At 44.1% G+C, this 14,363-nt stretch overlaps 1 protein-coding gene across 1 annotated transcript in view; it reads right to left on the bottom strand.

Moving 5' to 3' along the window:
• Positions 1-14,363, bottom strand: part of FKBP9 (FKBP prolyl isomerase 9) — a 49,304-nt gene that overhangs the window by 14,160 nt on the left and 20,781 nt on the right. Inside the window, exons 5-6 of the mRNA XM_009452879.3 lie at positions 11,897-12,086; positions 3,795-3,940 (exon numbers count right to left, since the gene is read on the bottom strand). Coding sequence (XP_009451154.1) covers positions 3,795-3,940; positions 11,897-12,086 — 336 coding nt within the window. The remainder of the gene's footprint in view (positions 1-3,794; positions 3,941-11,896; positions 12,087-14,363) is intronic.

The raw sequence follows: 14,363 nt of genomic DNA, 5'->3' as shown, positions 1-14,363 counted from the left end.
AAGCGGCCAATAGCCCACCCAAGAAACTCTGCAGCTCCTGCTGGGGGTGGGTTTCCTCTGCTGGTGGTGGGTTTCCTCTGCGGGGGGTGGGTTTCCTCTGCGGGGGGTGGGTTTCCTCTGCGGAGAGTCAGTTTCCTCTGAGGGGGGTGGGTTTCCTCTGAGGGGGTGGGTTTCCTCTGCGGGGGTGGGTTTCTTCTGAGGGGAGTGGGTTTCCTCTGAGGAAGGTGGGTTTCCTCTGAGCGGGTGTGTTTCCTCTGAGAGCTCTAGGACTTCTGGTTTGAGGTCTCGGTTCTCCACATATGGGTATCAACAAGTCACTACCTAATGGGGACTCATTCTTTCTGTCTGTCTAGGACACATATGGGTCAGAGAGCCCTGGGTCCAATTCCAGCTCCATCATGGATTAGCTATTGTGGCCTTGGACACATGGGTGGAACTCTCTGGGCCTCATTATATTTCTAAACAATGAGGGTAATGATGCCTCAGAAGACTGTTTCCAGGTTTGAATGAGTTCATGTGCAAGAAGTCCCAGACACACAGTGGGTAAAATGTAATTTATTAACTTTCCTCTCTTTCCTAAAAGGGTGCTCAAAAGGTAATCTGGAAGTTGAGTAACAGCAAACCATCGATGAAGGGATGCTTACACATCCTCGCAGGCAGAATCCATTCCCCACTTTGAGGCTGCAAACCCATCCAAATGCCCTAATTTCAGGGCTGACCCATGGAACAAAGCAGATGGCAGAAAGATCCAGAACCTCTCCCAGGAGGCCTACCCTTTCCCCTCCACCAATCTTGCAGGGGAAAATGGCTGTGACAGAATGAAATGCTGATAGAGGCTGAGAGCACACGGTCAGCCCACAATTCATTCCTTCCACAAATATCTGCCAAACATTCACAATGTGCCTGGCCCCGTGGTATGCAGTGAAGAAGCCACTAAGAAGACAGTTTCAGCATCCTGACCCCTCTCGGGTCAGCCCCTCAGGGATCAGCTGAGCTCCTATGTAACCCCCACAAAGAGGCCAAGGGTGCTGATCAGGAGAGGACAGAGGCAGACTCCACTCAAGAGCACTTGGGGTTTATACCTCAGGGTGACTCAGGGTGCCCTCCTCCCACAGCAACGTGATTCAGGATGAAGCAGTCTCATTGCCCAGAAAATTTACGAGCCTTCGGCTGCTTCCCAGAGGCTTATATAATTCTTTGCAGAGCTCTGTCTCATACTTGATAGAAAGCCAAGAGGAAAAAAAGTAATTTAAGCAAATGTTTTCCATCAATGCATTCTTTTCAAAGAAAGGAAAGATTAGTCCTCAGGCCATAAAGAAACAAGAACATTCAGAAAGTATTTATCTGTTTCTGTTTATATTTGACTAGAAGTAGAAATCCACACGATAAAAAGCAATAGAGCATCAAGACACTAGACAAGCAGGATGTGTGAAGAAAGGCCTGTTGAATGGATCTTAAGCTGTGATCTGTTGTGGTTTAATCAATCAGAAATTTAAGTCAGGGAGAAAAAAATATGTCTCCATTGTACAACCTACCTTCCAACCAACTTGACGTTTCTTGGATCCTCTGGGATGAACACTACTGGGAAAACTCTCAAGATACATATGATGTATCAACAAAAAAACAGAACAGAACTAACAAAATAAATGTACAGCGAGCAAGGCCAGCCTCCATCAGCAAAAGAATACGAAAACAAAATAAATACTGCATCAACTATTCCTAAGCGAGGGAGCAGCCATTAAAATACATAGCATAGAAAGTTGTTCGCAACATATCTGTTGTTCACCACAAATTAGGTGAAGAGAGAAATCACAAAGTAATACGCATAGACAATCCCATGTTTGTCTGTATTGATTAGTGTAGGTGGGCATTTTTTTTTAAACCTATACATAAACTCAAAGGCACAGAAGGACATTCACTTCATGGCTGCATTTGTTTCCTACTGTTGCTGCAGCAAAATACCACAAACTTGTTGGCTTAAAACAACGCAAATGGATTCCCCTAATTCTGGAAGGCAGAAGCATAAATTCAAGCTATTGTTAGGGATGTGTTCCTTTTGGAGGCTGCCGGGGAGAATGTGTTTCCATCTTTTCCAGCCTCTCGGGGCCACCTTCATTCCCTGACAGGGTCCTCCTTCTGTATCTTCTAAGTCAGCAGTTTAGCACTTTTTCCCCGGTCTGACCGCCTGCCTCCCTTTTACAAAGACCGTTGCAAGTATTTTGAGGCCACTTGGATAATCTAGGATACTATTCCTATCTCAAGATCCTTAATCAAATCTGTAAAGTCCCTTTTAATAAGGTAACAGGAGGCGAGGCATGGTGGCTCACACCTGTCATCCCAGCACTTCAGAAGGCCAAGGTGGGAGGATTGCTTGAGTTCAGGAGTTCCAGACAAGCCTGGGAAACATAGCAAGACCATGTCTGTCTTTACAAAAAAAAAAAAAAAAATTGCTTTTGAATTAGCCGTGCATGGAAGCACACACATGTAGTCCTAGCTACTCAGGAGGCTGATGCAGGAGGATCACTTTAACACAGAAGCTGGAGGCTGCAGTGAGTTAGGAGCTTATCTTACCACTGCACTCCAGCCTGGGCAGCAGAACAAGACTTTGTCTCAAAACAAAATAAAGTAAGGTAACATACTCATAGGTTCTGGGGATTAGAACATAGATACTTGGAGGGGCTGAATATTCTGCCTACCAGATTAAGATTAACAATATTTATTTCTGGCATGGCATGGCGCTCACATCTATAATCCCAGCACTTTGGGAAGCCAAGGTGGGCAGATCACTTGAGGCCAGGAGTTTGAGACTAGCCTGGCCAACATAGTGAAACCCCATCTCTACTGAAAATTTTAAAAAAAATTAGCCAGGCGTGGTGGCACACACCTGTAGTCCCAGCTACTTGGGAGGCTAAGGCACGAGACTCACCTGAACCCAGGAGGCAGAGGTTGCAGTGAGCCAAGATCATGCCACTGTACTCCAGCCTGGGTGACAGAATGAGACTCTATCTCAAAAAAAGAAAAAAAGAAAAAAGAAAAAAAGGAAAAAAAATATTTATTTCTGGGTGGCAGGATTTCTTTGCTTAACTGTATTTTCTTTTTCTAAAGTCAATATGTATGATTTGTGTAACTTTTAAAAGGAAGTGTGGTATGAGGGTGACAAAAATGTTCTAAAACAGGATTATAGTGATGGTGACATAACCCACTAAATGTTCTAAAAGTCACTAAATTGTATACTTAAATGGGTGAATTTTATAGTATATAAAACAAAAACCAAAGAGGGGCTTTTGCACTTACTTTCAATGGTTCAGCCCGAAATAAATAAATAAATATAAAAAGAGATCAAATATAGCAAAATGTTAACAATTGGCAAAACAAAGTGGAATTCACCGTAACGTGCTTTTGACTTTGGTGTAGGATTTAACATTTTCAAAAGGTAAACGAAAATGGGCGAAGAAACAAGGAGAAATAACAGGACAACTCTAGAAACTAAATCTATTTGGGGATTCCAGTCTTAAGCTGGACTTTAGCTTCAATATTTTGGCTCTCAAGAAGCTCTGTGCAGGGTGTGGTGGTGTGTGCCTGTAGTGCCAGCTACTCTGAAGGCTGAGGCAAGAGGATCACTTGAGGCCAAGAGTTCCAGGCCATAGTACACGATGATCACACACTACACTTTACAGCCTGTTCGACAGAGGGAGACCCTATCTCAAAAAGAAAGAAGAAAAAGAAAAGCCCTTTTCCAAGCAATGTGGAAGCAGCCACAGCTAGTGAGGAAGGCAGGTGATGCTGATGCTCACCTCTTCCTTCCTCTCCATACCCCAGGTGAGGGGGGACCACAATCCTTCGCTTTTCTCCAATGCAAACACCAAGTAGACCTTCATCCATCCCAGGAATCACGTAGCCCTGCCCAATGTACGTGTCAAACGTGCGGTTCCGAGAGTAGCTAGAAAAGAAGAAAGGAAAGAAAGAGGTCATTCATGAGGGCCTCCACAGCAGCTGTGCAAATTAGTTGGGAAAGAGATGCAAAGGCACACAGAGGCCTCCAGACTCCGGAACAGCGTAAACCACAGTATCTGACAACACAGCCAGGAAATATGCTCCCCTGGAAGGGTAAATAGGAACCCCCACACAGCATGTGAACAGCCACCTGTAGGGACACGCCATGTGGCCCTCCAGTTTCGTCAGGTTATGAATGCAGTGTGGGTTATGAGAAGCACCACACAGAAATGGAGCTAATGTAAATTGAACACTATACTTTCTTTTTCTGAGGCAAGGTCTCACTCTGTCACCCAGGCTGGTGTGCAGTGGCACCATCATAGACAGCTCACTGCAGCCTCAACCTCCCAGGCTCAAGCAATCCTCCCACCTCAGCCTCCCAAGTAGCTGAGACTACAAGCACATGCTACCACACCTAGCTAATAAATTTTTTTTTTTTGTAGAGATGGTGTCCCACTATGTTGCTCAGCCTGGTCTTGAGCTCCTGGATCAAGTGATCCTCCTGACTCGGCCTCCCAAAGTGCTGGGTTGACAGGTATGAGCCACCATGCCCAGCCTGTACACTCTATAACCATGTCAAGTTAATGAAAACAATCAAGCTCTCAACCAGCCTGGGCAACATGGCAAAACTCTGTCACTACAAAATTACAAAACTTAGCTGGATGTGGTGGCACACACCTATAGTCCCAGCTACTCAGGAGGCTGAAGTCAGAGGACTGCTTGTGCCAGAGAGGTTGAGGTTGCAGTGAGCCAAGATCACAACACTGCACTCCAGCCTGGGTGACAGAGTGAGACCCTGTCTTGAAAACAAAAGACAGAATCGAACGTAGCCCTTATCAGAAACTACGAATGTGTCACAAGGATAATGTCTCCAATATCTAAAGAGAAAATATCTGCATATGTGGGACATGAATATTCTGTTTTTATTTTCTAATTACTTTTTAATTTTTTTTTTTTTTTTTTTTTGAGACAGGGTCTTGCTCTGTCTCCCAGGCTGGAGTGAAGTGGTCTGGTCTCAGCTCACTGCAGCCTCAACCTCCTGGGCTCAAGTGATCCTTCCACCTCAGCCCCTCAAGTGGCTGGGGCTACAGCATGCAATACCATGCCTGGCTCATTTTTGTATTTTTAGTAGAGATGGGGTTTCACCACGTTGCCCAGGTTGGTCTCGAACTCCTGGGCTCAAGCGATCTGCCTGCCCTGGCCTCTGAAAGTGTGGAATTACAGGCCTGAGCCACAGCACCCAGCCTGACATGAAGATTCCGATCGCCAGGAAAGCAGCATACACACTGAGAGTAATGAATTCCGCACTCTCCACCACAGCCCGACAAAAAGCCCCCACTATCACCCCTGCTCACCCCGCCACCCTGGTGAATACTTGGGTTTTCCAAGTGCTCCTGGCAGGAGCCCCAAGTCCACTCAGTGGAGAGATCCAGCCTGTGTGTAAACTGCCGAGTGAGTCTATTACCATGAGTTTGGTAAAAAGAGGAATCAATTCCCCACAGCATAATGATTCCAGAATAAAATAATAAAACTTCATATGCCACAAGTCCACTATCAAACTGGACCACGTGACCTGTACCCCTTCCCCACACCACCTGGTGCCGATGAGGCAGAAAGCCTGTCCTGAAAGAGCCAATCGGTCCTGCCATTCCCTCACCTCAAAGCCAGGGCATGATGCCCCGGAGAAGAAGGACCGCTGAGCGGGGCCAGGCCGATACACAGGCAGAGCTGTGGGGGTTCTCCCTTCTCAATACCCCTCAGAGACCACAAAGTCATGGGGCACGAAGAAAGAATCACAACAGATGTCTCTCCTCACCCAGGAAGCAGGAGATTGTCCACATAAACTCCCAGACAAGGCTGTGAGTCCCCCTTCCCACCCACTGAGAACAGCATCCCACGCTGAGCAGCTCCAAGCCTCCTCCTGGTGCACTGGCCAGGAAGGCCTGGAGGGGAACACAGCAGGGAAGAGGAGGACCGTGTCGGCTCCCAGCATCCTTCAGCCAGAGCAGGGCTCACCCTCCCGAGGTTCCCACCTGCAGGACCCTGGGGATCACCAGCAATGTGCAGCCACTGCCAGACATTCAGGGAAGAGAAGGATACCTACGTGGTGGGCTCCCGACAAAGGGACACCAAGTAGTGAGAGAGATGGCAGGTACCCACAGCGGGGATTGCTGCCCACTGGAATAGTTGCAAAGATTCCATGGCAGAGGGGAGATAGCAGACACCGAAGGCTGTGGGATCTGCCTAAGGGAAGAGCAATGGTCTGGCAGCAAGGGCCAAGCCGAGAGGCAGGATATAAGAGCCTCAGAAGGAGAGACGGAGTGGCGGGGTGGGCTTGAATTGTAGTGAATGCTGAATAAAAGTTAAAGACAAGTAAATGCAAAACCATCCTGTTCCCCAATGGAAAAGCAAAGTCGTCAGTCCTCCCCTAAACTAACTTATAAGTTCTTTTATCTTTTCTTTTTTTTTGAGACACAGTCTCACTCTGTTGCTGAGGCTGGAGTGCAATGGTAAGATCTCGGCTCACTGCAACCTCCGTCTCCCGGGTTCAAGCGATTCTCCTGCCTCAGCCTCCCAAGTAGTTGGGATTACAGGCATGCACCACCACACTCAGCTAATTTTTGTATTTTTGGTAGAGACGGGGTTTCACCATGTTGGCCAGGCTGGTCTTGAACTCCTGTCTTCAAGTGATCCACCTGCCTCAACCTCCCAAAGTGCTGGGATTACAGGTGTAAGCCATCGTGCCTGGCCTAAGCCACCACAGCTGGCCCAAACTAACTTACAAATTTTAAAGCAATTCCAATCAAAATTGCTCAGTAAAGTAATGCTAAAATTCACCTGAAAAAAGAAATAATTAAGAATGCTGTTTTTAAGGTGCAGTATATAGCAAGCTATCATTCTTGTAAAAAATTAAGAAGGAAATATATACATATATGTACTTCATTATATATGTATGGAACACCTATGAAATTAATAACACTGGGCCAGGGGCAGTGGGTTACACCTGTAATCCCAGCACTTTGGGAGGCCGAGGTGGGTGATCACTTGAGGTCAGGAGTTCGTGACCAGCCCGGCCCAACATGTTGAAACCCCATCTCTACTAAAAATACTAAAAAAATTAGCTGGGCCTGGTGGCATGTGCCTGTAATCCCAGTACTCGGGAGGCTGAGGGCAGGAGAATCGCTTGAACCTGGAGGGCAGAGGTTGCAGTGAGCCGAGATCGTACCATTGCACTCCAGCCTGGGCAAAGAAGTGAGGCTCCGTCTCAAAAAAAAAAAAAAAAAGAAAGAAAGAAAAAGAAATTAGTAACACTGGTTCCCTATGAAGAGGGGAGGTGGGACAAGGATAAGAGGATATTTGTCATTGTATACCTTTTCATACTTCCAGGGTTTTAAATCATGTCAATGCATCACTTAGTAGAAAAAAAAGTTATTTTTTAAAAAAGAAAAAGAATGCCCTCTACTATACAAATTAAAAAGCTAACACTAGTTAATCATAGTTAAAGTTGTGATGCTGCCCTAGGAATAGATAGAAGGTAAAGGATAAAAATTCTACACAAAGACTCAAAAGTACATAAAAGAATTTAGTTCATAACAAAAATCACCTTTTAGAGCAGTGAGGAAATGACAGAGTCATTCATGACGGATGTTGGAAAAACTAGCTAACCATCTGGAAAAAAATAAAGTTAAATCCTTCCTGTCACAGTGATACCACAATAAATTCCAGATGGATTAAAGACTTAAATATGAAAGCATTTATGAGCATAGAGAGAAACTGCAGAACGTTGTTAACACTGGCGATCTCATGGTAGTGAGAATGGAAGGGGATGACAGGAAATTTACATTTTCTGCTATACATTTTTGCATTGTTTCCATTATGCAATTAGGACATATTACCTCTGGCCTGGCACGGTGGCTCATGCCTGTAATCCCAGCACTTTGAGAGGCCCAGGCGAGTGGATCACTTGAGGCCGGGAGTTTGATACCAACCAGGCCGACATGGTGAAACCTCATCTCTACTAAAAATACAAAAAAATGAGTCGGGCAAATTTTTTTGCATCACTACAGGTGATGGTGCACACCTGTAGTCCCAGCTACTCTGGAGGCTGAGGCAGAAGAATTGCTTGAACCTGGGAGGTGGAGGTTGCAGTGGGCTGCAATCACATCACTGCACTCCAGCCTGGGCAGCAGAGTGAGACACTGTCTCAAAAAAAAAAAAGAACATATTACTTTTGAAAATAAAAATTCTAATAAAGAATATCTTAAAGAATAGAAAAAAAAACCATTAAAAGGCTTGAGGGAAATACAGGCAAACATTTATATACTCTAGGAAGAGGACAGACTTTGTAACAAGTCACCAAAGACGGGAACCATAATGAGGAAGTCTAATGTATTTAACAACATAAAAGGTTTACAGTTAAATGGGCCAAAAATCAACATAACCAAAATTAACAAACAAATAAATTGAGGAAAATGTTTTTAATAATATGCAGCCATAAAATAATTAATATTTTTAATGTGTAGAGCTCTTCAAATCAACAAGAAACAGACAAATGCCAATGCCCTAAATAGAAAAATAGGCAAAGGACCTGAACAGGTAGTTCACAAAAGAAAGTACTCAAATAAACACCCAAAGGAATTCCAATCCCAATAGCAATAGAAAATTCAGATTAAAACCACAGGTATCATTGTTTTCTCCTATAAATTAGCCAAGATTATTTTTAAATGATACCCAGTGTTACTGAATTTGTAGGGAATGGGATACTCTTAAACTGTGATGCTGAGTAAAACCTTCCTTGAGGGCAACTTGGTAGTATGTATCAAAAGGTATAAAAATACACATAACCACTGGGCGCAGTGGCTCATGCCTGTAATCCCAGCACTTTGGGAGGCCAAGGCAGGCAGATGACTTGAGGTCAGGAGTTTGACACCAGCCTGGCCAACATGGCAAAACCCTGTCTCTATCAAAAACACAAAAATTAGCCTGGTGTGGTGACAGGTGCCTGTAATCCTAGCTACTCGGGAGGCTGAGGCAGGAGAATCACTTGAACCCAGCAGGTGGAGGTTGCAGTGAGCCGAGGTCACACCACTGCACTCCAGCCTGGGTGACAAAGCCAGATACTGTCTCAAAAAAAAAGGCAGGGCACAGTGGCTCACACCTATAATCTCAACACTTTGGGAGGCCGAGGCAGGCAGATCACCTGAGGTCAGGAGTTCAAGACCAGCCTGGCCAATATGATGAAACCCCTATCTCTACTAAAAATACAAAATTAGCTGGGAGTGGTGGCTCATGCCTGTAATCCTAGCTACTCAGGAGGCTGAGACACGAGAATCGCTTGAACCCACGAGATGGAGGTTGCAGTGTGCTGAGATCACGCCATTGCACTCCAGCCTGGGCAAGAAGAGCGAAACTCCATCTCAAAACACACACACACACACACACACACACACACACACACATAACCTTTGACCCAGAGATTCTTCTAGCAATGTATCCCAGGGAAACAATTAATCATATATTTTAAGATTTCCCTACAAAAATAATTACTGCAGCCTTAAGTGTCAAAATACAGGAAACATACAGGACAAACAACAAGGATTGATGACCTAAATATAGGCAAATCTATACAATGAAATATATGCAGCTGTTAGAATGGGCTAGATCCCACTGTACTAAAATGGAAAGCTCTTGAAACCTAAGAAAACTGTGGTTCCATTATATGAACAGAAATCTGGTGTACACAGAAAAGTGGTCTTTCAATTGGAAATATAATTCCAGGGAATAAAGAACAGAACCACACTGGAATGTAACAAAGAATAATACACATATGCACTAAATGATTTTTTTTTGGTAACAGAAAAAGATAAAAACAACTCAAATATTCATCAACAGGGGAATGGTTATCTAAATACAATATACTCACCCAATGGGACACCATGTAGATGTAAAAAATAAAGGATTTCTCTCTATGTATTAGCATGGAAAAATCCCAGAGTAACAAAAATCAAGGAGAACACCACCTTGTTCCCTAGTAATACTATATTCTGAAATCCATATAATTTAAAGAGAAGAAAATAACATTTGTGTTTGCTTATATTTGCATTTTTAAAAATCCACATATTAGGCTGGGCGCAGTGGCTCACGACTATAATCCCAGCACTTTGGGAGGCTGCGTTGGGTGGATCACCTGAGGTCAGGAGTTCGAGACCAGCCTGGCCAATATGGTGAAACCCCGTTTCTACTAAAAATACAAAAATTAGCCAGGCATGGTGGTGTGTGCCTGTAACCCCAGCTACTTGGGAGGCTGAGGCAGGGGAATCACTTGAACCTGGGAGGTGGAGGTTGCAGTGAGCCGAAATTGTGCCACTGCACTGCAGCCTGGGTGACAGAGTGAGACTCTGCCTCAAAAAAAAAAAAAAAAAAAAAAAAAAAATCCAGACATTGGAAAAATTAAAAATAGAAACCAATAAAGATGGTTAATTCTAAGGGGTAGGGGAGACAGGGAGGTTAGGCAGACAGGAACAGGTATACAACATATCTTTTCTTTTTTTTTTCTTTTTGAGACAGAGTCTCGCTCTGTTGCCCAGGCTGGAGTGCAGTGGTGTGATCTCAGCTCACTGCAACCTCCGCCTCCTGGGTTCAAGTCATTCTCCTGACTCAGCCTCCTGAGTAGCTGGGATTACAGGCACCCGCCAGTGCATGCCTGGCTAATTTACAACATATCTTAATGCATACTTTGTTTTGGTTTTGAGCTATGTAACTATTACTCTTTTCCAAAAAATTTAAATGACAAATTTAAAAGAGATCCTAGGAACAAGAATGAATTATTCAAATGAAATAATGCCATATACAAATTCTTCTGTAATGGTTTTGGATGACTACATTAACTAGAAGTCTATCACCTCAGAGACAGGGAGGTTGCTGTCACTACTTGTTTGCTCTACTGGAAGCTAAAGGAGTAGTTTCAAACAACACACGCCACTAGAATGACCAAAACAGGCCAAACACAAGCCATCTCTACAATTGCAGGCCATGCCTGATAAACAAAACAAAACTTTGAACAACAAAAGAGGCCAGTAATTAGCCTCTATGGCACCCAGCATCCAGAAGGGAGCTGAATGCATCCAACAAGTGCCATCCAGCTGATCAGCCTCTGAAATTTGTAAAGCACTGTGACACATACCTTATCTCTTTAATCTAACCACCTACTTGACAAAGTTGCTGGAATAGGGAAAAATGAAGTCCAAGGCAGTCAAACACTATCCAAAGTCATACAGCTAGTGCACCACAGACAGGGGCTAGAGCCCAGCTCTCTTGGCTTTAAGCCCATTCTCTGCCCACTGTACCTCCTTGACATCACTTCTGGCCACTCCTCATCTTGGGCCCCATAATGAGGTTTATAACTGGATAGCTAAGCACAGTATAGGGGGATGGTGGGAGTCGAGGGTGAGTCTCTCCTGTCTTCCTGCAGAACCATCTAAAACAGCCCCCAAGAAAGAAATGGTTACAAGAGCCTATGAAGAAACTTAAGCCCATCTCTACAAAAAATAAAACATTAGCCAAGCATGGTGGCACACGCCTATCGTCCTAGCTACTAAGGAGGCTGAGATGAGAGAATTGCTTGAGCCCAGGAGTTCAAGGCTGCAGAAAGCCACAATCATGCAGCTGCACTGCACTCCAGACTGGATAACAGAATGAGACCCTGTCTCAAAAAAAAAGAAAGAAAGAAAGAAAGGAAGGAAGGGAGGAAAGAACTAAGTATCAGAAAACAGAAACCTGTATTAGAGATGAAAATGCCAACTACAAATCAGCATGGACAGAGTATTTAAATCATGGTCCAGCCAATGGCAGACTTTATTTAATACAACGTTCTGGCAATTGAAGACTTTAATCATTTCCTTACCTGGAATCAAAGAGGGTGCCATCCAGAAGCGTGCCATTGTAATGATACCTGAGAAAGTCCCCACTTTGACTTATCCGCTCACAGTTTTCAGGTACTACCTTGTTCTCAATGGAAATGCTGTCCTTGGGGTTATGGAGGTCCAATAATGCAACATCAAACACCAGAGATGCCTGACCGGGAATGTCTTTCCCTAGAATGGAATGGGAGAAGATGATTAAACGGGACACAGGATTTAGGAAGTACTTTACAACTCAACAGGCTTGGGGTTGGTGTTATTCATTTCTTGCGGTTTTGAAGCCAAGGAAACAATGTTCTTCCAGGTCTTGAATGGGCCCCCATGGTGTCCAACCATGGGCTGATGGTATAATCTAAAACCTGACTCAGCAAAAGGAGAAAATTGGTATTAATGACATAAGAGACTACCATGACCATACTTTCTGGACTCATGCTGGAAAATCAAGGCTCTATGTAGGTGGGCAGGCACCCACAGGCAAACCCAAATACATACCTCTGTGGGTTTCTGTTTGTGAATAAATGCAAACCACAGACATTTAAAGGAGAAAATTCCAAATCTCTGGTCTGGTTCTGGAGAACTGTACACAGACTTGTTCTTTGAAACGAACGGCCAATTTTTTAGAGGCAAAAAGTAAAACTCAATGCTTTAAGTATATCCAAAGCAAGATATAAATAAGACGAAAGCAGAATAACAGAGAAAAAAATGGCACCCACAATCCAAAATATAAATAAATAGTCCTCAAATCACTTCTATCTCACTTCTGGGTAGTACTGCTTCTCTTGGATGTTCCTGCCAGTGGGAATATTTTGAATATCTGCAAAATGAAATCCACATGAAGAGATTACAGGACACTAGTTCTTCCTGCAAAGATCAACATCAACCAATAAATAACTCAAAATCCAGTAATTTGGGATAGCAGAAAGTTAACCAACAAACCAATCCCTCAGTTTTACTTGCCATTTGTTATATCATGCAAAGGAGTAGGCCCAGACAAGCAAACCAGATGCTGCCAAGCCTGAGCTCCTTCCACTGGCCTTTGGCAAAGCCCACCCTGCATCTCCTTCCCCTCCAAGGAATGATGAAATCTGCTGAAAGCCGGCTGCTGAGTCAGCCCCTGGAATGCAAGGTGTGGTCAATCCCTAAATTGCACGCGTGGGAGATAGAATATTAATCTTTTATGCCTTACTGTATCTTTTCATTTAAGAGAAAAATGAAAGCCTTAAAAGTAACCATGGGGTTTAAATTTTTCTTTTCTTTTTTTTTTCTTTTTTTTTTTTTTGAGATGGAGTCTCGCTCTGTTGCCCAGGCTGGAGTGTAATAGCACAATCTTGGCTCACTGCAACCTTCGCCTCCTGGGTTCAAGCGATTCTCCTGCCTCAGCTTCCCGAGTAGCTGGGATTACAGGCACCTGCCACCACGCCTGGCTAAATTTTGTATTTTTAGTAGAGATGGGGTTTCCCCATGCTGGCCAGGCTGGTCTTGAACTCCCGACCTCAGGCGATCCACCCAAATCAGCCTCCCAAAGTGCTGGGATTACAGGCGGCAGCCACTGCGCCCGGCCTGGGGTTTCAATTTTTCTAGCATTAATGTGTACTAAATGAATAATGTTTTCTATAGCAACTTTGCAGAGAAATAATTCACATACCATACAGTTCACCCATTTAAAGTTACACTTGGATAGCCGAGCACAGTATTCAAGTATAAAGTATTCAAAAATAACTACTCTAAATAAGCTATTATTTATTTAAAGTACATAAATAATATTTCTCATATTAGGCTCACATCTGGTTTTGTTATGTGGCTGATGACAAAAGGATCTGGGAGCCAATGTGAATGAACTTCTTGGGGCCAAGGACAAGACCATTTGAACATCAATAAGAAAACAGTAACTGCCAGGCACAGTGGCTCCCACCCGTAATCCCAGTGCTTTGGGAGGCTGAGGTGGGAGGATCGCTTGAGTCCAGGATTTCAAGGTAAGCCTGGGTAACGTAGCGAGACACTGTCTCTAAAAAAACTTTTTTAACTAGCCAAGCATGGTGGCACACGCCTGTACTCCTAACTATTCGGGAGGCTGAGGCAGGAGGATCACCCAGGAGTTTGAGGTTACAGTGAGCTATGATGGTGTCACTCCAGTCTGGGTGACAGAGTGAGACCCTGTCTCTAAAAATAATAATAACAGTATCTTATATCTCAGTGGGGGGGAGAATTAAGACATATTTATGGCACTGCTTTAAACTTTATTTTTCTTTTAGTAGGGAATTCCACCTCTAATACTCTGTTTAAGAAACCATCTGCAGATCCCCAGCATGTAAAATATATAAAAGTGGGCCAGGCACAGTGGTTCACACCTGTAATCCCAGCACTTTGGGAGGCCGAGGTGGATGGATGGCTTGACCTCAGCAGTTTGAGACAAGTCTGGCCAACATGGCGAAATGCTGTCTCTACTAAAAA

The sequence above is a fragment of the Pan troglodytes genome, chromosome 6, assembly GCF_028858775.2.
Source record: "Pan troglodytes isolate AG18354 chromosome 6, NHGRI_mPanTro3-v2.0_pri, whole genome shotgun sequence".
NCBI classification, from domain to species: domain Eukaryota; kingdom Metazoa; phylum Chordata; class Mammalia; order Primates; family Hominidae; genus Pan; species Pan troglodytes.
This window is presented reverse-complemented; position numbering and strand designations above follow the sequence as displayed.